The following is a 26,654-nucleotide window of genomic DNA, read 5'->3' as shown; positions in this document are numbered from 1 at the left end:
TATATGGGGCAATGTCCACCCACAATTGCTTGTCATATCGCGCTAAAACCGCAAGGAAGTTAGCCGCGCTTACAGTTAGACTGGACATTGAAGATGATCTTTTGCCGATATTGTACAATTGTCTCCCTTCCTTATCCAGAGGTACAGATATTGGTGTGGAGGGATTTTTGGACCTCCTCTGGGCTGCTTGTGTTACCACCGAATCTGGTGGAGGGTGACCAGTTAAGCATGCTGGAGCAGCTTAAGGTGCTTTATATTTCTTGTCTAGACGTGGAAGCACTGCTGTGACTGTCACTGGGTTTTGCATGGCCTTTAAACCTTCTTCCCATATGTAATTGACTATTGGCATGGACGTACTGATTTTTGGAATGGCTCCTCAAAGTCATAGAGCAAGGAATCAATTTGCTTGGATGGCATGGGAAGTGCTAATCGTTTGGCAGCCCTTTCCATAAGATTATGGAATCCTCCAATGTCCTCTGGAGGAGAGTCTAACTTTGAAGGTGAAGGAGAAGGTGCAGCTGGAATTATATAGTCATCCCATTGCGATTGGTTGTAGAGGAGCTCACCTTCCTTTTGTTCTCCTTCAGATATGTCAGTGTCTTGTGGAAGGGTCATATCAGGCGCGAGTACGTTAGCTAATGGTAAAGTGATAGGCCTCTGGCGCGTGGTGGCTACGTGAGGAGCTGGAGATGTTTGTGATGCTATTGACTGAGGCAGTACTTCCTCTGTGAGAGGAAAATGCCTTTTATAGTTGGCCAACATGGCCTACAAGTCCATTATTAATGTATTCGGCATATAAAGTCCCTCTTGATATGGTTGCTCCCGTGCATAATATTGTGGGTCATATGCTTCACTATACTCGTCATCCTCATCTTGGTACTTTATGTTTAATTGTGAGGGACTGTGCGCTGTTTCAAATGGACCCTTATCAGATTCGTCGTCACCGTCAGGAAGGTGAGTTGGTATCAAACGGGTTATCTTACTTGGAGAAGTATGCTCTGGTGTAATTCTTGTAGTTTCCTGCCTTCTGTGCATTTTTTCACTCGTCGATGGTGTTGTAGACGGCTTCGTCAACGGTGTAATAGGAGTACTCATCGATGTTGCCTACATCGTTGAAGATTTCGATGACATTTTAACCATTGATGGCTTTGTGGCTGAGGCAATGATGATGACGGCAATGAAGATACCAAATTTACCTTTGTGGATGACGTAGTAGTATAAGTCATCGTCAACAACAATGTCATAGATGTTGTCCTCGTTGACTGTGGATAACTCGTCATCAACATCATAATCGGAAAGATCACTGTCGGGATCGATGAAGAAACAGTCATCAACGGTGGAACAGATTTCATCATTGCCGTCGTAGATGGTGGGGATTTTATCTGTGGTCTGTCGAGTGGAGGAGCAGAGGAAGGCTTCTTAGAGGAGTGAGGTGACTTAGGAGGAGTAGGAGGCACAGATGATGACTTTCTAGCCCCTTCAGAACTGCTAGTATGCCCTCTCACTTTTCGAGGAGAGTTTAAGGGGGTGGTGAAGAAGGGCTTTGGCCTTTGTAAGACTCTTAAGTGGTCTTTTTGTAGGCCTTTCTCAGCTGCTCAGAGGAAGACCTTAACAGAGGAGACCTGCTCTTTTTTTGAGACCTCCTGAAAGAGGTAGAGGAGTCATCACTCTCAGAATCAGAGACTAGATTATCTCTTGATTTAGGTTTTTGCAGCCATATTAATCTGCCTTCTCTATCCCTTCAAGGTTTTGGAGAAAAAAAAGGTGCAACATACCTTGCAATTCTTTGCAGAGTGGTCCGGATAAAGGCAGTCTAATGCAGTTCTGGTGAGGGTCTTCAGAGTGCAACCTTTTCTTACCACAGGTTTTACAGGAAATTAATAAAACCTTTCTTTCCTTGTCAGACATAGTGAAGGCCTTGTCAGGTGTAAGACAAAAATCAGTTGAGAAGAATTAAATTCTTTGAGTATCCAAAAACAGTGAAAAACAGATCAGAGCTCTCTAGAGACTCCCTAGCATGACGTGCGGAGAAAATCTGAGGGACTGGAGCTTCTCTCTCGAAGGTTCTAAAGGGTGGTGTCGCCTGATTGGTGGACTCAAGTTTGGTCCTTTTTTCTCAAAATGACTCTGATAGAGAGCTAAACTGAGAGGCCCAGGGCCTTTGGGTTTGACCCTATGTTAGTACTACTTGATTAAAGGTACTGTGGGCTCCCATCTCGACGACGGGGAATGATTCAACCATATGAATCTATGAAAGTTCCAACACTGGAGCAAGTGGCTGTTTTGAAAAAACACCAGTGCTTAATCAGAAAAGATAAAGAGCTGCCTAATGGAACAAACTGTCATGGGTAGGAAAAGAGGTACAGTCCTAGAAGAAAAAGAGATGTATGGTAGAAGAAACACCGGTGCATGGCAAAAGAAAACAGGTAGTTGGTCGTCGTAGAAGGAAAGGAGATGTGTGATAGCAGAATATGTGTGTGTGTGTGTATGTATATATATATAAATAATACGGAAAATGTCACTTACCCAGTGTACATCTGTTCGTGGCATGAGACGCTGCAGATTCACATGCTGTGCATTATCCTGCCATCTAGTGTTAGGCTCGGAGTGTTACAAGTTGTTTTTCTTCGAAGAAGTCTTTTCGAGTCATGAGACCGAGGGACTCCTCCCTTTCGGCTCCATTGCGCATGGGCGTCGACTCCATCTTAGATCGTTTTCCCCGCTGAGGGTGAGGTAGGAGTTGAGAGTATACTAGATGTGCCCATGCAATGGAGGTGTGTATGTACATAATGTGTATTAAAATAATATTTATTTACAAATTTACAATTCTTATTCAACTAACAACGGCTAGAGGCTCCCGGGGAGGTGGGAGGGCGCATGTGAATCTGCAGCGTCTCATGCCACGAACAGATGTACACTGGGTAAGTGACATTTTCCGTTCGGTGGCATGTGTAGCTGCAGATACACATGCTGTGCATAGACTAATAAGCAGTATTCTCCCCTAAAAGCGGTGGCTTAGCCTGTAGGAGTTGAAGTTGTTTGAAATAATGTTCTTAATACAGCCTGTCCTACTGTGGCTTCTTGTGTTGTAAACACATCTACACAGTAATGCTTCGTGAATGTATGAGGCGTAGGCCAGGTGGCTGCCTTACAAATTTCAGTCATAGGTATATTCCCCAGAAAAGCCATTGTGGCGCCTTTTTTTGCTAGTGGAATGCGCTCTTGGTGTAATAGGTAGATCTCTTTTTGCTTTGATATAGCAAGTTTGAATACATTTAACTATCCATCTGGCAATGCTTTGTTTGGATATAGGATTACCTGCATGAGGTTTTTGGAAGGCTACAAACAATTGTTTTGTTTTACAAAATTGTTTTGTTCTGTCAATGTAATACATTAGTGATCTTTTTATGTCTAATGTATGTAAGGCTCTTTCGGCTACTGAGTCTGGTTGTGGAAAGAAGACAGGGAGTTCCACTGTTTGGTTTAGGTGGAATGGTGATATGACCTTTGGTAAGAATTTGGGATTTGTACGGAGAACCACTTTATGTTTATGTATTTGTGTATGGGGTTCTTGTATAGTAAATGCTTGTATCTCACTTACTCTAAGTGATGTGATAGCTATTAGAAAGGCAACTTTCCAAGTTAAGTATTGCATTTCACAAGAGTGCATGGGTTCGAATGGTGGTCCCATGAGTCGTGTTAATACCATATTGAGGTTCCACGAAGGTACTGGTGGTGTTCTTGGGGGTATGATTCTTTTTAGTCCCTCCATAAATGCTTTGATGACTGGGATTCTAAAAAGCGATGTTGAATGTGTAATCTGCAGATAGGCAGATATTGCTGTGAGATGTATTTTAATTGAAGAGAATGCTAAAAGACTTTTGTAAGTGTAATAAGTAGCCTACAATGTCCTTTGCGGAAGCATGTATTGGTTGAATTTGATTAGTGTGGCAGTAGTAAACAAATCTTTTCCATTTTTTTGCATAACAATGTCTTGTAGTGGGTTTTCTAGCTTGTTTAATTACCTCCATACATTCTTGTGTAAGGGCTAAATGTCCAAATTCTAAGACTTCAGGAGCCAGATTGCTAGATTGAGCGATGCTGGATTCGGGTGTCTGATCTGTTGTTTGTGTTGAGTTAACAGATCTGGCCTGTTTGGTAATTTGACGTGAGGTACTACTGATAAGTCCAGCAGTGTTGTGTACCACGGTTGGCGAGCCCAGGTTGGTGCTATGAGTATTAGTTTGAGTCTGTTTTGACTCAGTTTGTTTACCAGATAAGGAATGAGTGGGAGAGGGAGGGGGAAAAGCGTAAGCAAATATCCCTGACCAACTGATCCATAACGCATTGCCCTTGGACAGAGGGTGTGGGTACCTGGACGCAAAGTTTTGGCATTTTGCGTTTTCTTTTGTTGCAAATAGGTCTATTTTTGGTGTGCCCCAGCGTCAAAAGTAATCTTGTAGGATCTGGGGATGAATTTCCCATTCGTGTGTTTGTTGGTGATCTCGACTGAGATTGTCGGCTAACTGGTTTTGAATGCCTGGGATGTATTGTGCTATTAGGCGAATGTGATTGTGAATCGCCCAATGCCAAATTTTTTGACACAGTGGTGACGAGTGTGTTCCTCCTTGTTTGTTGAGGTAATACATTGTTGTCATGTTGTCTGTTTTGACAAGAATGTGTTTGTGGGCTATCAGTGGTTGAAATGCTTTCAATGCTAGAAACACTGCTAACAGTTCTAACTGATTTATGTGCAGTTGTTTTTGTTGAATGTCCCATTGTCCCTGTATACTGTGCTGGTTGAGGTGTGCTCCCCACCCCATCATGGAAGCATCTGTTGTGATCACGTATTGAGGCACTGGGTCTTGGAATGGCCGCCCTTGGTTTAAATTTATAGGGTTCCACCATTGAAGCGAGAAGTGTGTCTGGCGGTCTATCAAAACTAGATCTTGGAGTTGACCCTGTGCTTGTGTCCATTGATTTGCTAGGTACTGTTGTAAGGGCCGCATGTGTAGTCTTGTGTTTAGGACAATGGCTATGCATGAAGACATCATTCCTAGAAGTTTCATTACAAACTCCACCTGGTAGTGTTGGTTTGGCTGCATGTTGGCTGCATGTTTAATGCTATATTTTGGAAAGCTTGTATCCTTTGCGGACTTTGAGTGGCAATCGCCTTTTGTGTGTTGACTGTTGCTCCCAAGTATTGTTGTATATGGGATGGTTGCAGATGTGATTTTTGGTAATTTATAGAAAACCCTAGTTTGTGTAGTTTCTATAATGTATTGCGTGTGAAGAAGACACTGTTGCTGAGTGCTGGTTTTTATTAACCAATCGTCTAAGTATGGGAATTGACCACCCCTGTAAGAGCCTCAAAACCCTCCTCTCTGGTACTGCCCCTGATAGGTGGGTCTGGCTTGTGAGGTGGAAGGCTCTGGGGTTTGGGTACGAAACCCCCCTCTAAACTGTGGCCTTCTAAAAGTGCCTCTGCATTGTGGGGAGTAGAGCGAACACATGGCTTTGGCCGTGTCTGTGTCCTTCTTTAGTTTCTCAATTGCCGTGTCCACCTCCGGCCCAAACAATTGTTCCTGGTTAAAAGGCATATTTAAACAGCTTGCTGAGCTCCGTAACCATGCATGCCTGCGAATGGTTACCGCAGTGTTCACTGTCCGTGCGGCTGTGTCTGCCGAGTCCAGTGCAGACCTTATCTGGTTGTTGGAAATTGCTTGTCCTTCAACAACCTGTTGGGCACGTTTCTGGTGTTCCTTGGGCAAGTGCTGTATTATATGTTACATCTCGTCCCAGTGTGCCCTGTCGTAGCGAGCCAGTAGAGCTTGCGAGTTGGCAATTCGCCATTGATTGGCTGCTTGTGCTGCCACTCGTTTGCCCGCAGCATCGAACTTCCGACTTTCCTTGTCAGGCAGTGGTGCGTCTCCTGATGATTGGGAGTTTGCCCTCTTCCTTGCTGCTCCCACGACCACCGAATCTGGTGTCAGTTGCTGTGTTATAAACACAGGGTCTGTTGGGGGAGGTTTGTATTTTTTCTCCACCCTAGGCGTGATAGCTCTGCCTTTCACTGGGTCCTTGAAGACTTGTTTTGCGTGCTTGAGCATGCCTGGGAGTATTGGCAGACTTTGGTAGGAACTGTGGGTGGATGCCAGGGTGTTAAATCGGAAGTCATCCTCTATTGGCTCCGAATACATTGCTACATTGTGAAATGTAGCTGCTCTTGATAACACCTGCGTGTATGCAGTGCTGTCCTCTGGAGGTGACGGCCTTGCCGGGTAACAATCTGGACTGTTATCGGAGACCGGTGCATCATACAAGTCCCATGCATCCGAGTCATCATGCGTCATCCCCGTATGTGTTGGTGACTGCATTGGGGGTGTTGTTACTGGGGACAGCTGTGGAGAAGGCTGTGGCGAAATCTGTGGTGGTGTTTTTGTCTCTAGCCACCTTTGCCTTTGGCTGCATTTCTGACCCTTGAAATGCCAGCTTTCTTTTAATTGGAGGAAGAGTTTGAATTTTGCCAGTCTCTTTCTGGATATGCAGTCTCCTTTGGGTATGGTCTGGTTCCCCCATACTTATTTCCTGCTCAATATCTATGTTGTTGCATTTGGCTGGAAAGTCCGTTCTCTTCCGTGTAAGAGCCTACTTTCGGCTCCGAGGCTGCCTTTTTCTGTACCGAAGGTTTGGAAACAGTCTTTTTCGGTTCCGAAACAACTTTCTTTACTTTGGGTGTGTCGAACTCTTGGTGTCGAGATCGTTCGGAGCCGGAATCTCGACCGGAGTCGGATGTTTTCGGCAGTTGTGAGGCCTTTTTCGGTGCCGATGGTTGGTCACCGTGTTTTCGATGGGTAAAGCCATGGCCTGTTGGCGGTGGCATCCCCTTGGCCTTTACGATCTTGGAGTGAGTCTTGGACGGGGCAGTTTTACTCACAGTTTTCTGAGTTGTCATCGGTAGCTCACTTTCTGAGTCGTCCGAGTCCGTCCCTTGTATGGACATTCTTTCCTCCTCCTCGAAGTCGATCTGTTCTGTCGGCGTCGACGCCATTTGCAGTCTTCTGGCTCTTCGATCGCGTAAGGTCTTTTTCGATCGAAATGCCCGGCAGGCCTCACAGGTATCCTCCCTGTGTTCCGGTGATAGACACAGGTTACAGACCAAGTGTTGGTCTGTATAAGGATACTTCACGTGGCAATTCGGGCAGAAGCGGAAGGGGTCCGGTCCATTAGTTTCGTTGATGGACGCGGTAGGGCCGACCAGGCCCTGCTGAAGAGCGGAAGCCCCGAAGGGCCGCCGGAGAGCTTCTTCTATCGGTGTCCATATCCTAACACTAAACCGGTACCGAGCGAACAATACCGTAGATTTTTCGATAATTAGCTAACTTTCCCGATTCGAAATACGGAGCGAAGAGGAACACGTCCGAACCCGATGGTGGAAAGAAAACAATCTAAGATGGAGTCTACACCCATGCGCAATGGAGCCGAAAGGGAGGAGTCCCTCGGTCTCGTGACTCGAAAAGACTTCGAAGAAAAACAACTTGTTACACTCCGAGCCCAACACTAGATGGCAGGATAATGCACAGCATGTGTATCTGCAGCTACATATGCCATCGAACATGTATATATATATATATATATATATATATAGCGAGAGAGAGAGATACACGACATGGAAGAGAAGCCCTGTCTTAAGGAAGAAACAAATATACATGGCAGAACCAGGATGTCTGAGGGATGCAGGATAAGTTAAACATGCAAGTTAGAAGAAAATAACAATGGGATGAGAAGAAAAAGTAGGAATGTATGGGTTTCTTTGAAAGGTGTGGCATGCAAGGTTCTTTACCCCTTCTCGGGATGCACTGTGATGGCACGAGGCTTGTCCAGACCCTGTGAAATAACCACATAACGAAAGGAGCCATTCAGCCGAGCCACTTCAATTACGTCAAAGCCCTGGTCCGTCCAATAGATGTTTCCTGTTGAAATGCCAGGCAAAGAGATAGGAGAAGGGAGGGAGATAAGGCTGGTCAAAACTCAAGCAATATCCTCTTTCTGAAATCAACAGTGACGGCTATATTGGCTTATTTTATAATCATTCCACCATTTTAGTTTCTTTTACTGTTGCAACACATGCCAATTTGGATACAAACTACTCCATGTACAGTAATGTAGTAATGGAATTACACTGAAGAGAAAAAATACACCTTCAAATGACTCAATACTCCAAGTTTTTGCTTTGCTGTTTCACAACTAGTAGGGAATAACTGCAGACCTACCCCAGACCCTAAACAACATCTTTAAGAGACAGTGGTCATAAAAAATAAGCACTGGCAGTGCCAAAAGGTCTTGCCTATGCAAGAGCTACCTGCTTTAGCAATATGTTTTAGCCATGCTTTACACCAGCGTGGCTGCTGGTCAGCAAGGCTAAAAGTTAGTGAGGTAAAGGAAAGTGGAGTATTATAAAGTGGCGTAGAGTTGAGTGTCGCAGAGGGAGTAGAGTGTCGTAGAGTGGAAGGGCATGATTTAGAACCGAGTGGTATACAGTGGAGTGTTGTAAAGTGGAGTGGCATAGAGTGTTGTGGAGTGGTGTACAGTGAGTGGAGTGGCACAGAGGGCGCTGAGTGGAGCAGTGTTCTAGAGTGACGTAGAGTGGAGTAGATTGTTGTAGAGTGGAGTGGAATAGAGTGGAGTAGTTTAGGAGAATAGAATGGCAGTGCGCAGTAGAGTGCTGTACAGTAGAGTGGCATAAATTGGAGGGGCACTGAGTGGGGTAGTGTGTCTTACAACAGGGTGGAGCAATGAGGCATGGAGTGGTATAGAAGGAGTTGCATAGACTGTCAGAGTGGAGTAGTGTTGTCGAGTTACTATGTGTGGAGCAGTGTGTTGTAGAGTCCGTGGCATAGAGTGGAGCAGTGTGTTGGAGTGGAGTAGAGATTAATGGAGTACAGTGTCAGAGTGGAGTGTCGTAGAGTGGCCTAGAATTAAGTGGAGTAAAGTACACTGATGCTGAGTGCACTGGTTTTGAGTAGTGGTGTAGAGTGCATTGGCGTAGAGAGCAGTGGAGTACAGTAGACTGACAGAGCAGAGGCAAAAAGTGTTGGCAGAGTAGACTGGAGTGGCATTGGCTGCAATGGCTTAGAGTGCAGTGATGTTGAGTACATCGTTTCAGAGTACAGTGAAGTGGTGTAGAATGAGGTGGTTCAGAGTAGAGTTGAGTGGTGCAGGGCAGAGATGTAGGGAGCCATGACTGAGTAGTGTGTTGTAGACTGCAGTGCATGGAGTGCCGTGGTGCAAAATAGATTAGAGTGGTGTTGCGTGATGAAGAGTGTAGTGGTGTAGAATGCACTGACAGAGTGCAGTAGGGTGGAGTAGAGTTGAGTGACGCAGAGTCGAGTACAGTAGAATAGACTGTACTGGTGTAGAGTGGTGCAGAGAGTAATGACGTAGAGCACAGAAGTGCAGAGTAGAACAGAATGGCATAATATGCAGTGACAGAGGGCAATGGTGTAGAGTGGCGTAGCATGCATTGGCGTAGCGTAGAATGGTGCAAAGTAGAGTGGCACTGAGTTCAGTGGCAGAGAGTGCAGTCTTGAAGAGTAGAGTGTTGTAGAGTGCGGTCGCATAGAGTGGTGCAGAGTAGAGTATAGTGGCGTATAGTGCAATGGGGTACAGTAGATGGGCTAGAGTGCAGTGGTATAGAGTGCAATGGTCTTTAGTAAAGTGGTGTTAAGTTCAGTGGTTTAGAGTACAGTGGTTTAGAGTACAGTGGTTTAGAGTACAGTGGTTTAGAGTACAGTGGAGTAGAGTGCAGTGGAGTAGAGTGCAGTGGTGTACAGTGAGGCAGAGTGCAGTGGCATAGAGTGCAGTGGCAGAGTGCAGTGGCATAGAGTGCAGTGGCATAGAGTGCAGTGGCATAGAGTGCAGTGGCATAGAGTGCAGTGGCATAGAGTGCAGTGGCATAGAGTGCAGTGGCATAGAGTGCAGTGGCATAGAGTGCAGTGGCATAGAGTGCAGTGGCATAGAGTGCAGTGGCATAGAGTGCAGTGGCATAGGGTACACTGTTTCAGAGTAGAGTGCGTAGCATATTGTGAAGTGGCATAGAGTGGAGTAGTGCAGGATAGAGTGCACTGCCACAGAGTAGTGCCGTAGAGTGCAGTGGCATAGAGTGGTGCAGAGTAGAGTTGCATAGAGTGCAGTGACAGAGTAGGTCATTCCAGAGTAGAGTGAAGGGGCGTAGAGATGTGTGGTGCAGTGGACAGTGGAGTGGTGCAGGGAAGAGGGGAGTGGTGCAGGGGAGAGTGCAGTGGTATAGAGTGGAGTGGCGTACAGTGCATTAATGTAAACTCCAGTGGCATATATTGCAGTGTTGCAGAGTAGACTGGAGTGCTGCAGAGTTCAGTGGCAAAGAGTGCATTGATGCAGAGTAGTGTAGAGTTCCCTAGACTGGGGTGGTGTAGAGTGCAGTGGTGTAGAGTGAGGGACAGAGCAGTGGCAGAGTACAGTGGCATAGGGTACACTGTTTCAGAGTAGAGTGACGTAGCGTATTGTGAAGTGGCATAGAATGGAGTGGTGCAGGGTAGAGTGCACTGCCACAGAGTAGTGCTGTAGAGTGCAGTGGCATAGGGCAGTGCAGAGTAGAGTTGCATAGAGTGCAGTGACAGAGTAGGTCATTCCAGAGTAGAGTGAAGGGGCGTAGAGAGGTGTGGTGCAATGGACAGTGGAGTGGTGCAGGGGAGAGGGGAGTGGAGTGGCGTACAGTGCATTAATGTAGACTCCAGTGGCATATATTGCAGTGTTGCAGAGTAGACTGGAGTGCTGCAGAGTTCAGTGGCAAAGAGTGCATTGATGCAGAGTAGTGTAGAGTTCCCTAGACTGGGGTGGTGTAGAGTGCAGTGGTACATAGTAGTTTGTGGTGGAGTGCACTGACAGTAGAGTGGAGTAGAGCAGAGGGGCCTGGAGTGTTGTAGGGTACAGTGTCACAGAATGCAGTTGTGCAAAGTAGCATAGAGTGCACTGGCTAGGGTAGAGTGGTGTAGAGTGCAGTGGCTTAGTGTGCAGTAGTGCAAAGCAGAATTGTGCAGAGCAGAGTGGCATAGGATTCAGTTATGGAGAGTGCAGTGTTGCTGAGTAAAGTGTTGTAGAGTGCAGTGGCATCCAGTGTTATATAGTATAGCGGTGTAGAGTGCAGTGCTGCAAAGTAGACTGGCATAGAGTGTATTGGATTTGAGTAAAGTGGTGTAGAGTGCATTTGCATTGAGTGCAGTGGTGTAGAGTGTGGTGGCGGAGAACAAAGTGGCGTGGATTACAGTGACGTAGAGTGGAATAGAGTGGTGCAGAATGGAGTAGAGTAGATTGCAGTGTCAGAGTCCAGAGGCATGCAGTAGATTACAGTGGCTTAGAGGGGATTGCCATAGAGTGCAGTGGCGTAGACTACAGCAACTCAGAGTAGAGTGGCATTGAGTGCAGTAGCGTACAGTGCACTGGGACAGAGTGCAATAGAGTGACTAAGAGTAGAGTGGGGCAGTGAGGAGTGCAGTGAAGAGTGGCATAGAGTTCAGTGGTGGAGTGCAATGTTGTAGAGTAGAGTGGCATGAAGCCGGCCAAACACACATGGGCACTTGGGTATACACAGGCGGACTGGAGAAACAGCACAGACCCCAGGCTTGTGTCTGAGTGGCAGTGACTGCTGCTCAGACCAATCCTCAAGTTGCTTACATGCTATGTTTAGCATGTAAGCAGCACCAAAATTGCTGGGGAGCCTGTGCTGGTGCCCCAGTGAATGCAGGGTTACTACAAGAGGAGCGAGGAGGTGGGAGACGAGCAGCGAAAGGTAGGTTTTTTCTATTTTTTTTTTTTAACAAAATGTTTCCCCCAATATCGGCCCTCCACCCCACCCCCCTTGACATATGTGGCGGCCACTGTCGTTTACAGAAATCCCATATTGGTGGAAGATTACAGTAAATGGGTTTGGGCAACGAAACAGACAAACTCAAGTTGAACAGCCAAAAAGAAAGAGCCAGCAAATAGAATGCAACCAAATGTGAGTTACAAACCACAAAGACAACGGTCAGTAATGGAAAAATGCATTCCCAGGGAAGCTTCCCCAACTGTCCCCAAGATGTCATTAGCAAACCTAACAGCTGCTATGTCTGGTAGGCTTCAACCTAAAAAAGGAGACTGCTTCTAGCTAAAGTGTCTGTAGGAAAGTGCACCTTTTGGCATGGTTACCGCGCCTCCCCCCCACCACCCCAGCCCCCCACACTTTTTGCCTTGTATTGATGCTACCTTGACTGAGTGCGTGCTGGGATCCTGCTAACCAGCCCCCAGCACCAGTGCTCTTTTCCTAAACTGTACCATTGTTTTCACGAATGGCTCATCTCTGGCACACAGCTAAGTGCCTTGTAAACGGTACCAGTAGAACAAGGGCTCTGCTATCAGGGAGGTTCTCTAAGGGCTGCAGCATGTATTGTGTCACCTTAAGGGACCCCTCACCAAGCACCTGGCCACTGCCATTGCTGATTGCCTTTCTCTCCCCACCATCACTCACAAAGTAGACATGGCACCCCTTCTAGGGTGCCATGCTCACAAACCACTGCCTGTGGCATTGGCAGGGTGCACTATACCACTGGTGAGAGCATAGCTGCATGAGCAATATACCCCTACAGTGTCTAAGTCCATTCTTAGACATTGTAAGTGCAGTGTGGCCATACTAAGTACAGGGGATGGGAGTATGTAATTACGAACTCCACAGCTCCATGATCGCTTCACTGAAGATGGGTAAGTTTGGCATCAAACTTCTCAGCACAATAAACTCACTCTGATGCAGTGTTGGATTTATTGTATGATGCACACAGAGGACATCTTAGAGATGCCCCCTGTATTTTACCCAACCCTTTAGTGTAAGGCTGACCAGTCAGTGCCAGCCTGCTACTAACAGACAAGCTCCTGACCTAATTGGGTGAGAGTCTTTGTGCTCTCTAGGGTCAGGAACAAAGCTTGCTCTGGGTGGAAGTGCTTCACACCTCTGCCCTCCAAGTTCACACCTCTGCCCTCCAAGAAGTGTAAAATTTGGTGGTGAGCCTCTAAGGCTCAGGCTTCCTGTTACACTGCCCCACGGCATTAGGAAAAACAAGGAGAAGTGACCACTTCAGCTGGACCAGTCCTAAGGTGTCCAGAGCTAAAATGACCCCCTCCTTGCAGACTCCTCCATCTTGTTTTAGAGGATAGGGCCCAATAGGGTTAGGAATGTGCCTCCCTTCCCAAAGGGAGTGGACACAAGAAGGGTGTTAGCCATCCTCAGGGACAGTAGCCATTGGCTACTGCCCTCGGACCCCTGTAATGCCCCTAAATCTAGTATTTATGGGCAACCCCTGAACCTAACTCACAGGATTCCTGGCGGCCTCATGAAGAAGAAAGAAGGACTGCTAAGCTGAAACCAGCAGTGAAGACTCCAGACGAGAACTGACTTGGCCCCAGAACCTATCAGCCTGTCTGCAGCTTCAAAGATCCCTGCTTCAAGAAGGCGACGCAACCTGAAGGACCAACGACCTCTACAAAGCCCCAGAGGGCTGCCTGCTCAGCAGAGGACCAAGAACTCCTGAGGACAGCGGCCCTGTCCAGAAGAAATCACCAAAAGGACTCGAGAACCACCCTGGATTCACCAGCTCTATCCACTCTGCACCTGACGCCCACAGCCTCAGTCAAGTTGACCCACTAGTCCAGAGGAGGTCCCCAAGCAATTCAGACTGAGTCCATCCTGGGTTTACCCCAATTGGCCAACAGAACGCCTGCAACTGAATCCAGAGGCTCCCCCTGACCGGATCCGACAAAGATACCTGACACCCAAGGAGACCCCTGCACCCGTAGCCCTCTGGCCTTGGGGAATGTGAACGGCAGTCCAGCAACGTCCAGCAGGCGTCTCTCTTATGTCTATCAGGCTCACCCTAAAAACTAGGAGGAACTCTGTAGGAAGCTGGCTCTGAATATACTATGTCAAAATGAGATATAGTGTGCACAGAGTCCGGGGGTTCCCCAGAGGCTTAACAGAGGCTAAAGTAGATAATAGTAAAGTTCTCTTTTGTGGTAGTGTGGTCGAGCAGTTAGGCTTATCTGAGGGTAGTGCAAAGCATTTGTTGTACACACAGACAATAGAAGAAGCACACACTCAATGACTAACCTCTAGACCAATGGTTTTAATATAACAAAAATATATTTTCTTAATTTATTTTTAGAACCACAAGATTCAAGTTGCAGGTAAGAACTTCAATAGATTCGTATTTCACACATGTATCAACAGTACTTGGTTAGAAATCAATAAGTTATACAGTTTTTTTAAATATTGGCAATAATCGGTTTTACAAATGGACACTGCAAATTTCAGAAACAGGTCTTGGGGGGTGGGGGTTAGCTTGGTTTACATGTAAGTACAACATTTACAGTTCCAGTCTCTGGGGGTTAGGAAGTCCACAGGTTGGGGTTCAAGTTAACCCCAAAAACCCACCACCAGCAACATGGGGCAGGCCGGGTACAGAGGTCAAAGTGTATGCAAAATTAACATGGGCTCAAATGAAGACTGAGGGCACTTAGATCAGATCTGCAGGCAAGTAAATACCTGGGACTTCGGAGGGCAGACCTGGGGGATTTAGAGGAGCACCGGGGGGAGGGACGGTAGCCGAGGGGCACACAATTAGGCACCAAACATACACCAAACATACAGCTGCACTGGGGCGTTCGGGTCTAGGGTGCAAACACGATGTCGGGTCTCTAATGATTCTCTATGAGGGGACCCCGGGGGTCACTCAGATGGTGCAGGTGAGGTCCGGGGGATCATCTCGGGCAAACCACAGGCTGGACAGGGAAGAGGGCTGCCCCCCTGAACGTTGCTGCATCGGGGGTCGGTTTCGCCAAGGCCTGGGGGCTGCAGGTGCAGTGGGTGTTTAGGCAATGGACTTCTTCATCCGGAGCTTACGCAGTCAGGGGGGGTTCTCGGGATTCCCTCTGCAGGTATCGTCTTGGAGAGGTCAACCCAGGGTGGGCACTTGCTCGGAATCACCTGGGGATCCTCTCTAGCTGGTTGGGCCACCTGCACACGGGCCGTGGGCATCGGGTGCAGAGTGGTTAGGACTCATGCATTCGGAGTGAGGTTGGAGTCTTTAGTTGTTGGTTTCCTCTTGGACAGGGCCGCTATCCATGGGAATTCTTGGTCTTTTTGGGTGCAGGGCAGTCTTCTGGAGCTTGGCAGAGGTCGCTGGTCCCGTTGGATGCATCGCTGTTCTTTTGCAGGTTCTTTGAAGCAGGAGACAGGCCGGTAGGACTGGTGACAAATCAGTTCTCCTTGTCCCTTCTCTGCTGGGGGTTTCAGCTAAGCAGTCCTTCTTGTTAGGTCGCCAGGAATCTGGTGAGCTGGGTTTAGGGAGGCCCTTAAATCATAGATTTGGGGGCGTTTTAGGGGTCAGAGGGCAGTAGCCAATGGCTACTGTCCCTGAGGGTGGCTACACCATCCTTGTGTTCCCACTCCCTTTGGGGAGGAGGGCAGAAACCTAATCCTATTGGTCCCTGTCCTTCAAACCAAGATGGAGGATTCTGCAGGGAGGGGGTCACCTCAGCTATGGACACCTTAGGGGTGGTCCTGGTAGGTTGGTCACTCCGCTGTTTTCCCTTCTTTTCCTGCCTGAGTTGCCGCCAAAAGTGGGGCTTTGTCCAGGGGGCGGGCAACTCCACTAGCTGGAGTTCCCTGGGGCACTGTAATCCGAGGCTTGAGCCTTTGAGGCTCACCACCAGGTGTTACAGTTCCTGTAGGGTGGAGGCGTGAAGCACCTCCATCCATGACAGGCTTTGTTTCTGACCACCTAGAGCACAACAGCTCTCACCCCATGTGGTCAAAAACATGTCTGAAAGTGGCAGGCAGGCTCAGACCAGTCAGTCCTGCTCTAGCAGTTCGGCTAACATACAAGGGGGCATCTCTAAGATGCCCTCTGTGTGCATACTTCAATAAATCCCACACTGGCATCAGTGGCGGTTTATTGTGCTGACAAGTTTGATACCAAACTTCCCAGTATTCAGTGAAGCCATTATGGAGCTGTGGAGTTTGTAATGACAAACTCCCAGACCATATATTCAGTATGGCTACACTACACTTACAATATCCAAGAATGGACTTGGACACTGTAGGGGCACATTGCTCATGCAGATATGCCCTAACATGTGATATGGTGCACCCTGCCTCAGGGCTGTAAGGCCTGCTAGAGGGGGGGGGGGGTCTTACCTCTGCCACAGGCAGTGGTTTGTGGGCATGGCACACGGAGGGGGGGGGGGGGGGGGACATGTGGACTTTGCCTTTTTCTCCCCACCAGCACATGCAGACTGCATAGGCAGAGTGCATTTGCTTCGTGAGGGGCCCCTTATAGTGGCTTAATACATGCTTCTGCCCTTGGGGACCTTCACTGACCACAGGGCCCTTGGTACCATGGGTACCTTTTGCAAGGGACTTAACTGTGTGCCAGGGTTCTACCAATTGTGTAAACAAAGGTACAGATATTGGGAAAGAACACTGGTGCTGGGGCCTGGTTAGCAGGATCCCAGCACACTTTCAATCAAAGTTGGCATCAACACTAGGCAAATGTGGGGGGGCTAACCATGCCAACAGGGACACTTTCCTAGCTGTAGCTCTTTTGGACGAACAAGAGTTAATTGTGGATAATAGGTTTTATTTATGTGCTCTAGCTGAACACGCAGAAAAAGCTATAATTGCTTGCATTACTACATCTACTACTTTTTTGACATCATGACCAAGATGTTAAGGACTTGACAATGAACCCAGCAGAAGCACAATGATCACTCAGCTACAGCACCTTTCACATGCCTGTAACAGTTATCATGTTTCCAGATTCCATCAAAGAGTAACTAATCCGATCAAGTTTTTTTCCTCTTTTGTAATCTGGTACTTGCAGTCCAGTTGATCCAATCACATTTTAATGACAAGTAACAGAACACAAATAAGAAGCTGGACTGGATCACCTAATCACACGTGGAAAAAACAAATTTGAGAACTGTGCTCTACATGCTGTAGGAAGCTGGCTGGTGTGTGGTGGGTACCTAAGGTACTTACACCTTATACCAGGTCCAGTATCCCCTATTAGTGTAGTGTAGGCAGTGTCTAGAAGCCGGGCTCTCTAGAGGAAGCTGTGGATGAGCAGCCAAGGCTTATCTAGGAGACATGCAAAGCTCACGCAATACCACTGTAGTCACACAGCACTTACACACATGAAAGAAAACACTCAGTGTTAGGGAAATAAAGGGTCTTTAAAACAGTATCAGAGCACCAAAACACTAGATAGGCAACTATCCAATATGAAGTAAGTAAACACACTAAATATGAACACTAGTTATCAGAAATAGGCATAAAACATGTTAGAAAACAATGCAAATGCAAACAGACAATAGTGACACTGGGGAGAGACCAAAACATATACTAAAAAACATGGAATGCGAATGCAGGATCCCCGTCTAGGGAAGTGGAATGTGTAGAGGGGAGCTGGGGGTACTAGGAAACCCAAAAGGTATGTCTCATAGTGTTCCCAGGCAACCATGAAGAAAGGAGTAAGTACTCTTTTTTTCCCCCAAACCACCCAAAAGGAAGAAAATGAAGAAAATGCAACACTGAGACAAGACTGCAAGAAACCAGCTGTGGATTCCTGAAGAGGAAGACTGGTGTAAGAATGGGACCAAATCCATAAGCCACAGAAGAGTCCGGGAGGAGTAGGAGCTACTACCCACCCAGCTGTAGATGCAGGAGTTGGTCAATGGTAGGACAAAGACAGTCAGGAATGCAGCCCTGGAGCAGGTGAAGAGTTCCTGGAGGATGCAGTCGACATCCCACGCCGAATGGAGGATTGCAGTCAGTCAGTGGCGTGGAAAAGCAACCAACAAGCCTTGGCAAAGGCAGACGTTGCTGTGAGGCAAAAGTGGATCTGCCAGGGACCAGCAAGGTCCAGGACGACTCAACCCATGGGGGGAGTCCAAGGGGGACCTGCAGCAAGGCAGAGTCCACAGAAGAAGAGGCAGTCCCCACAGGAGACCCATTGGACGAGGAACAAGGAGTCCAGAAGAGCCCACACTGCACAAATGTCCCACGCCGCAGGAAAAGCACGCAGAGGGATGTGTGTCATAGGAAGGAGTGCTGGGGCTACACGGAGCCTGAAGATCCGCTAGGGAAGATGCAAACAAGACTTGGTAGCTGCAAGAGAAGAGGTGCACCGGGCACTGCCCTGCATGAGAAGGCAAATGCTTACCTCCACCAAAGTTGGACAGCTGGCATAGAGGACCAAGAGGAATACTCTGGGCTACCACCTGTGATGCAGGATCCATGCAGCTCAGGATGAGAGGATATCTACGCAGCCGGTTGCCATTGCAGTTGGTGCCTGCGGATGCAGGAGAGAGACTCCTTCACTCCAAGGGAGATTCTGTCTTCCTTCTCGTTCAGACTGAAGACTTACTGCCCTCAGAGGATGCACAGCCGGGGAAAAGTTACAGAAGCTGGAAGGAGCCTTGGAAACAATGTTCCAAGCAGAGTCTTCATCCCAGATGCAGACTGTCGGATCCTGGAGTGTCCAGTCACAGTTCCAGGGGCTAGAAGTCGAAGTAGAGGTTGCAGAGGAGTCCTGCTGGAAACTTGCAGCAGAATCTGAGGACCCACCCAAGAGAGAGACCCTAAATAGCCCTGAAAGGGGGATTGGTCACCTAGCCGGGTGAGCACCTATCAGAAGGGGGCTCTAATGTCACCTGCTGGACTGGCCACTCAGATGCTCCCAGGGGGGTCCCTGCCAACCTTGGATTCAAGATGGCAGAACCCAGAGAGCCTCTGGAGGAGCTCTGGGCACCATCCCTGGGGTGGTGATGGACAGGGGAGTGGTCACTCCCCTTTTAATTGTACAGTTTCGCGTAAGAGCAGGGACTGGGGGTCCCTGAACCGGTATAGACTGGTTTATGCATGGAGGACACCAAATGTGCCCTTGAAAGCATACCAGTGACTTAGGGAGGCTACCTCTCCCAAGCCATGTAACATCTATTTCCAATGGGTGAGGGTGTTACCCTCCCCCCCCCCACCCCTCCCAAAATAATCCTTTAATCTGCCTTCCTGGGCTTGAGCTGTTCAAGCAGCAGTAGGGCAGACACCTGTCTCGGGGTGGCAGAAGCATGGGCTGCCCGGAAAACCCCAGAAGGCTGGTAGGAGCAATGCTGGGGGTACTCTAAGGAACCTTCAGGGTGCATGGAATCATAATTTCAACCTTGGCTACAGTATTGGGGTATGATTCTGACATGTTTGATACCAAACATGCCTAGGTTCGGAGTTACCATTATGTAGCCTGACACAGGTAGTGACCTATACCTAGTACAAGCATAAAATGGCGTCCCCGCTCTCACGAAGTCCAGGAAAATGGAACTAGAGTTCGTGGGGGCACCTCTGCTATTGCAGGGGTGCCCTCACACACAGGTTCTGGCACACCGCCCTCTGGACCCTCTGGGCTAGGAGGGCCTGCCTGCCATAGGGGTGACTTACAGTGACATGGTGCAGTGACCTGTAGTGAAAATAGTGCATGCACCCTTTCACGCAGGCTGCAATGGCAGGCCTGCAGATACACTTTGCATGGATTCCCCATGGGTGGTATAATACATGCTGCAGCCCACGGGGATCCCCTGGTATCCCAATGCCCTAGGTAAGTGGGTAACGTCTACTAGGGACTTACATGGAGGCACCAGTATGCCAAATGTGGGGTGAAGATGGTACAAGTTAACAAGTTTGGAGGGAGAGAGCATAATCACTGGGATCCTGGTTAGCAGAATCCTAGTGAACAGTCAAACACACTGACAACAGGCAGAAAATGGGGGTAACCATGCCAAGAAAGAGGGTACTTTCCTAAACATGCCTATCATTAAAGAATATCTATGCAACCCACTGGAGGGCAAACCGTATGATCTATGGCAAACTGGTGCCACATGACCACACTTCTCATCATTGGTATCCTGATACGTGTGTGTGAAACTTGCTTGAGTGACCCTGAAATACTACATACATTTTCAATAAGCTTTTTCTATCCCTCTCTGCAGCTGCAGGCATTTACCAAGCAGTAGAGAAGGGGAGACAACAGCATGACAGAGGAGCCTTGAACTGACACTGGAAAATCTAACCTGCATTTTTCTAGATATTAATGATAAAGTACTCCATACTTACCTCAAATGATCCTGCAAGTATGGTGTCCCCAATCTCACTGAGAATGAAAAAGTTGACCCACCATTATGCATAATGTTCTCCTCATTAATGCTATAGAAACACCCATCTTTGAATGGTCAACAGACCTGGTATTACGGCAGCACTTTGTTTATGAATTATGTTATGGATGTGCATTATAGAAGAACCCTAACAGCTCTTAAATGTCTGCCAAGGCAAAAATGTGTACTCCTACAACTGTTCATTTTACTTGTATCTCTGTTCGTACAAACAGGCATCTAATGGTCTACTCCAATTAACTTAGCACCCAGCCATGAGAGTCAAAGTTGAAGGAGGAATTGGCAGGAATACAATGTTGAATGACCGATGATTATTAAATCGTAGGAGAACCACCTGATGTTCTCTAATGAACCCCGACCAACAACCCCACCCCAATTAACATGGGGTTCTCAACATAAGTGACAGTACCAGATCGACTAAGTAACAGGTAGCACTAGGCAGCCACACAGAGTTACAAATGTTAGAAAGGAAATTGCTTGGCCCTGTCAGGTGGCTTCTGTGACTTCACAAACGGAGCAAGTTCTCTGTAACTGTGTAGACTGAGTAACTTTAAGCACATTTCATTTGCTTTGTTCTATTTAAATCTTTTGAGAATAGTTTAACCAATAATAACATTGAAAGACATGCTGTAAAAGTGGACCCTTTTGACTTCTGCAAAAGAAGCAATGTGGGCACAAGTGTGATTGCTAAACTTTTGAAATACCTTTTCTCCCCGCCTTCCTTGTGTGTCACATGATCAGTGGATCATTGCACCGTCCATTTACAGCAGTGATCTACACTGGGTTGTGCCCTGCACAGTGATTATGCAGTCGTAATAAGGTAGAAAATACACACACCAAAAAGGGGAAACCCCAGAAAGATGCTCACCTGCTATCCAATCCACGGCTATGCCCTCCACACGCCCAATGCCATTGGTCACCACATCCTCTCTCCAGGTCTGGTCACGCTTGGCTCTGCTGATGGTGCTGAGACCCATATCCACCCAATAGATGGTGTCATTTGCTGAACGAAAGAAAAGTCATGGTGAGCTATGAATTTCATCACACAGTAAATTAAAGAGGGTGGGCCACCTCTGATCTCTAATGTGAATTCAGTGCGGGTGAAAAGATGCTGAATCGAGAAGCTCTAAAGCATGGACTACCCCAGAGTTCTGCAAGGTTTTCACACTCTCTCCAGTAGTAAGTGAATAGTTGTTTCCATAAAGTACATATTAACAAATTAATCTCTTTTCAAAATTTGTGTGAAATTAAAGCATGAACTTAGTTTTTATACGAGGCGGTGAAATGAGAGCTTAACTTCTTCATACCAGTGTAACCATCTTCACACACTGTCATCCAATCACTGTCCCCTCAATCTATGACACAGGGTGATAATGTTAATCTGACCATCCTTATTTACTTTATGTGCATCACTGAGGAGACCTTGACCAAACACATTTAATGCTAGACTATGAACTAGCTACACAAGTTAACAAATTCTAATTGCTACCAATTTGTGTCAGATTACTCCCAACGGCATGCAAATAGAGGGTCTGCAACACTACCACAGAGCTATCAACACCACTATATCTTATATTTGTTAGGAACTATAAACCCATAGCAGTTAAAAGACCCTGTCAAACAATTCCCTTGCAAACAGACTCAGACATGGACAATGTCTGTACTGAAATAGTATTTAAGCTGGACTCCGCTGAAGCCAAGCATACTCTACTTAGAGTAGCATACTACTTAGGTGCCTAGATTCACAGAAAAACGTAAACGAAGGGTGGCTCTGGTAATTATTGCTTTTCCTTTTGTTTTTAAATTAAGGGCATGTAACAAGCTAAAGATGTTATCCTACCAGGGAGCAAAAAACTAGACTAATTTTACCACAATTTGGGAATTTGAAATCCACCACACACTGTTCACAGCAAGCAATGAAATGGATAAAAAGAAGAACATAAATCGATGTGGTTTAAGAGGCAGAAGAGACGAGAGGACAATGACAGAAGGAGAGACTTATATCAATGTAAGTCTAGGTACAAATCTGTTTCTTGTACAAAGTGCTTAGATTTTATAAAAAAAGAACCCTCATACAGAGAAATGGGAAGCAACGTACCTGCATGGAAATCTATCCCAACAGCCAAAGATGTTCCAGAAACCGGTACCAGGGCATCAGACTTGTCAGTGGGGTCGAGCGGGATGCCACGGATTCCCTCATGGACAGAGTAAAGCAGGAAAGAGCCCACACCTGGGAAAACAGTATGTTGGAAGGCTTAAGGGACTGGGCAAAAAGCTAAAGGCAGACACTATTTGTGAATCTCTAAAGATCGGGTGCTGCGAGACAGGCAAGTAAGGTTGTAGGCACAGGAAATAGTACACTGGAGTGGTGTCTTTTTGCTCCAGTGACTTGTAATGAACACTTTACAACTCACCTGGCTCTAGATGTTTGCTTCTAGCTCTTTTAGTACTTTCATATTACTGTCTATTTGTTTAGTAACTGTATATGGCACTGCCAAAATGCATTTTTAGAAGATTTTCAGAACGTGAAGAGGAAATATTCAATCACATATGAACTTACACTGCAGATTATACTGCTCATGTACCAGTAAGAATTATAGTTTTTGGTACTAAAGACAATGCATAGAATATGTTTTCAAGGCAAACAAATACCAAAGGCCATATTACAGAAGAGCTCATAGAGGCACCAGATTATTGCATATAAGGTCTAACTTTACTGCAAAAAAGCAGTAGGCGACTATCGCCATTACTGAATACTGACTGCGCTGATGCACATTTTCTGCCTGTCAGGGGTCAAGGGATGTGGGCACACTCCATATCACAGAAGAAAAAAACAGAAGCACACAAGTTTGCAGAAAGCACACTAAGTGGGCAACAGCCAGGAAGTAGCTCAGATACTGTTCCACTGGAAGGTACCTCTAGGTAAGACGCACAGTGGTCCTAAGGACCCCTAGGCATCCTCACAAAGGCAGGTGCAGTCATACATTGCATTTGCTGGGAGTAAGGGACTAAGGGGGAGTGAACAGAATCTTCAAATCGCAGCCATCCTGCTGTGAAGCAAGCACAGTAATTTGAAATTGCTGGTCAGTTTTACTGTTGTAATATTCCCAGTGTATGCACAAGTTCACATCTGCGCCAATGGCAACACATGTTGTGTAGCATGGCACAGATTGGATCTATGCACCATTTACAACACCATAATTCCAGGAGAACAAAAGAAAAAAATACATATGAGACAACATGACTCACACACAAAGATCAGTTTTACTGCAGTCTATTTAGTACTTTGCCTGTTGTGAAGTTACTAGGTCTGCCACTGTCCTTGCAGAAAAAGATGTGCAGTGCTGGCAAGAATATTTAAATCTAAAATTCTTGCAGCGAGAGAATAATGAGTTCTGATGCTCATACAACACTACACGTCAGAGTTGCTGTGCCTCCACCATATGTACCTCTATAGACTCTGTCTACACACACAGTCAGCTTGCCCTCAGTTTCTAGTCCATTCCCAATCTCCTTCTGAGACCTAAATCTGGCTTAATGTTTATTAAGTCGAGCATGCATGCGCTTTGACCTGTTGTAAGTATTCACTCGCTCGTGGGCTTGCCTTTCAAAAATCCTATAGTATTGGTAAATGCTTTACATTTGTCCCTCCTTAGGGCGGTTTTGTTACCGCCTTGAAGACTGCTCCTGCTACATGGATAATTGCACAACTGCCGATACGTTTGACTATGAGTCAACTTTTTTCATTTTGTGTCCCTCCTTTGCGCTCATGGCAGCCATGGCACTTTGAATCAGCTTGCTTATGTAAACTGTTTAACTTTTCATTTTCAATTTATGTGGCAAGAAAAGTCCAGTTAGGAATGTGCAACACTAATAGCTCTAACTCGAGCAAGTGCGAGACCCATTGCATTGCAAATGCTTGTCGGCTGTGTTGTTGAAGCCTCATGGATGCCAGTTTCAAGGTCTTAAGCTTTCACTCGTAGTTTTAGATCCCTCAAGTGCTCATCTGGTCCTGCCTCCTACCTAATCCTAATCTCACCAGATTTGTGAAATGCAATTGATGTTCGTTTAACTCCAGAGCTCTTCGAGTTGTCGTCACCTGAGGTGGGTTATTTTAAGAAGAGGTTTTGAAGAGTAAATTTGAGGGTTTCTCCTTTGTACAAAACGATGCTAACCCCATGGGTCAACTTTCTCTCCAGTATGTTACCCACAACCCTCTCCTTCCTCATTTTTTAAAGCAGTGGACAAGCACAAATCTGAAACAGGGGTAGAAGCGCCCTATATGACCACTTCCTCTGGGAAGTGGGCATGACCCTGCCCAGCATTTCTTATTTCACCAAAAACAAGATGGTGGAACCCTTCCTTCGTGGAGCATGTCAGGCAATCCATTTTAAGGGTGTGACTAGCCTGGTACTGAAACATGCCTACTTGCATAGCTATTTTCCCATCTGTCCTGTTGCCAAATTGGCCTCAGGGCAGGGGGTGGCATCTCCAAGGCCTGGGGTAAGCTGGGGTCGCATATCAAAGGCGGCAAAGGCTGGCTGACTGGTATTGACCTGCTTGCCACCACAGACGAACGGTGGCCTCTGAATGCATTAGCGCTCATCTCTGGGGGGAGGCGGAAGGGGGGGGGGAGGGGTGCAGAAACTCATCTGTGGTGGAAAGCTGGTCGATAACAGTCGGCCAGCACACCACTAGTTGGCTTTCAGGGGCACCTCTAAGGTGCCTTCCCGGTGCATGTCCTAATATATCAAATACTGGCATCAGTATGGATTCATTCAGATGAGGTGTTTGATACCAAACACCACAGGTTTCAGTGAAGCCATTATGTAGCTGGGTAAATCGCAATGACCAGTGCCCAGTACATACCTTAAGATGGTCTCCCTGCTCACTTGTAATATCTAGTATTTGAACTAGACATCACAGGGGCATATCTGCTCATGCAGATATGTCCTCACATAAAATATAATGCAACCTGCTTTAGGGCTCTTAAGTCTGCTGTAGGTTATATATATTATATGCAGTATATTATATGCAGTGACTCTGCATATATTATATGCAGTGACTCTGGCATCGCTCGCTAGGAGTGTGTCATCGCATGTTTTCAATCATGGTTTGCACCATGTCACGCAGCCTGCAATGACAGTCTGCATGCAATTTGTAGGGGGGTCCCTTATCCTTATGGTGGCATAATACAAGTTGCAGACCTTAGGGACCCTTTTTGGTACCTATGCCCTAGGTACAAGGGGAACCATTTACTAGGGACTTACAGGGGTGCTAAAGTGTGTGCCAATAATACACAATTAGATTAGTTTACCTTGTTTTAGGGAAAGAGCACTGGCCCTGAAGATGTGGTTAGCAGGAACCCAATGCAACTTCAGTTGGAAAACCTCAGTACCAGTGGCAAAAAGTAGGACTTTAAAGTCCCTCACCTTGGTTTGCAGATTCACTAACCATTGTGCTGGAAGAGGTGATAGCATGGTCCTCAAGAGTAGGCATGGTTTCTGGCCTCAGAGCGCTGGCTCTCACCTCCAGGGGGTCAGAAATCATCCGTGGTGGCAAGCTGGTCAATACTAGTCAACCAGCACACTAGAGGACTAGCAGGTTTTCAGGGGGCACCTCTAAAGTGCTCTCTGGGCGCATGTCATTATAAATCAAATATTGGCGTCAGTATGGATTTATTAAGATGAGGTGTTTGATACCAAACAGTACAGGTTTCAATGAAGCCATTATGTAGCTGGGTAAATTGCAATGACCAGTGCCCAGTACATACCTTAATATGGCTTCTCTGTTCGCTTGTAATATCTAGTAATAGAACTAGACATCACTGAGGCATATCTGCTCATGCAGATATGTCCTCACAAAAAATGTAATGCACCCTGCCTCGGGGCTCTAAGGCCTGCTGTAGAGGTGACTTACATATATTATATGCAGTGACTCTGGCACGGCACACAAGGACTGTGCCATGTCATGTTTTCACTCATGGTTTGCACAAATGTCATGCAGCCTGCATGCAATTTGTAGGAGGGTCTCCTAAGGTGGCATAATATGTGCTGCAGTCGTTCGGAACCCTCTTTAGTACTCATCCTCTAATTTACTAGGGACTTACAGGGGGTGCTAAAGTGTGTACCAATTCTACACAATTAAATTACCTTGTTTTAGGGAAAGAGCTCTGGCGACTTGGTTAGCAGGAACCCAGTGCACCTTCAATCAAAAAACATCAGTAGCAGTGGCAAAAAGTGGGGGTGACTGTCTAAAAAGGGCACTTTCCAACAATACACAAGGTAGGTCTGTCCAATTTGAAGACTGTTGGAGATGAGAGGATGGCGCAGGTTCCCTGGACCACATCCTCTTCCCCTGTAAAATGGCAC

The 26,654-nt window shown here is 46.7% G+C and overlaps 1 protein-coding gene across 2 annotated transcripts in view; it reads right to left on the bottom strand.

Moving 5' to 3' along the window:
• LRP1 (LDL receptor related protein 1) overlaps positions 1–26,654 on the bottom strand; it is a 1,410,884-nt gene that overhangs the window by 755,733 nt on the left and 628,497 nt on the right. For both annotated transcript variants that reach the window (XM_069230782.1, XM_069230783.1), the window contains exons 35-37: positions 22,382–22,513; positions 21,152–21,286; positions 7,844–7,973 (exon numbers count right to left, since the gene is read on the bottom strand). In XM_069230782.1, the coding sequence (XP_069086883.1) occupies positions 7,844–7,973; positions 21,152–21,286; positions 22,382–22,513 (397 nt within the window). The remainder of the gene's footprint in view (positions 1–7,843; positions 7,974–21,151; positions 21,287–22,381; positions 22,514–26,654) is intronic.

The sequence above is a fragment of the Pleurodeles waltl genome, chromosome 4_2 (genome assembly GCF_031143425.1).
Source record: "Pleurodeles waltl isolate 20211129_DDA chromosome 4_2, aPleWal1.hap1.20221129, whole genome shotgun sequence".
NCBI classification, from domain to species: domain Eukaryota; kingdom Metazoa; phylum Chordata; class Amphibia; order Caudata; family Salamandridae; genus Pleurodeles; species Pleurodeles waltl.
This window is presented reverse-complemented; position numbering and strand designations above follow the sequence as displayed.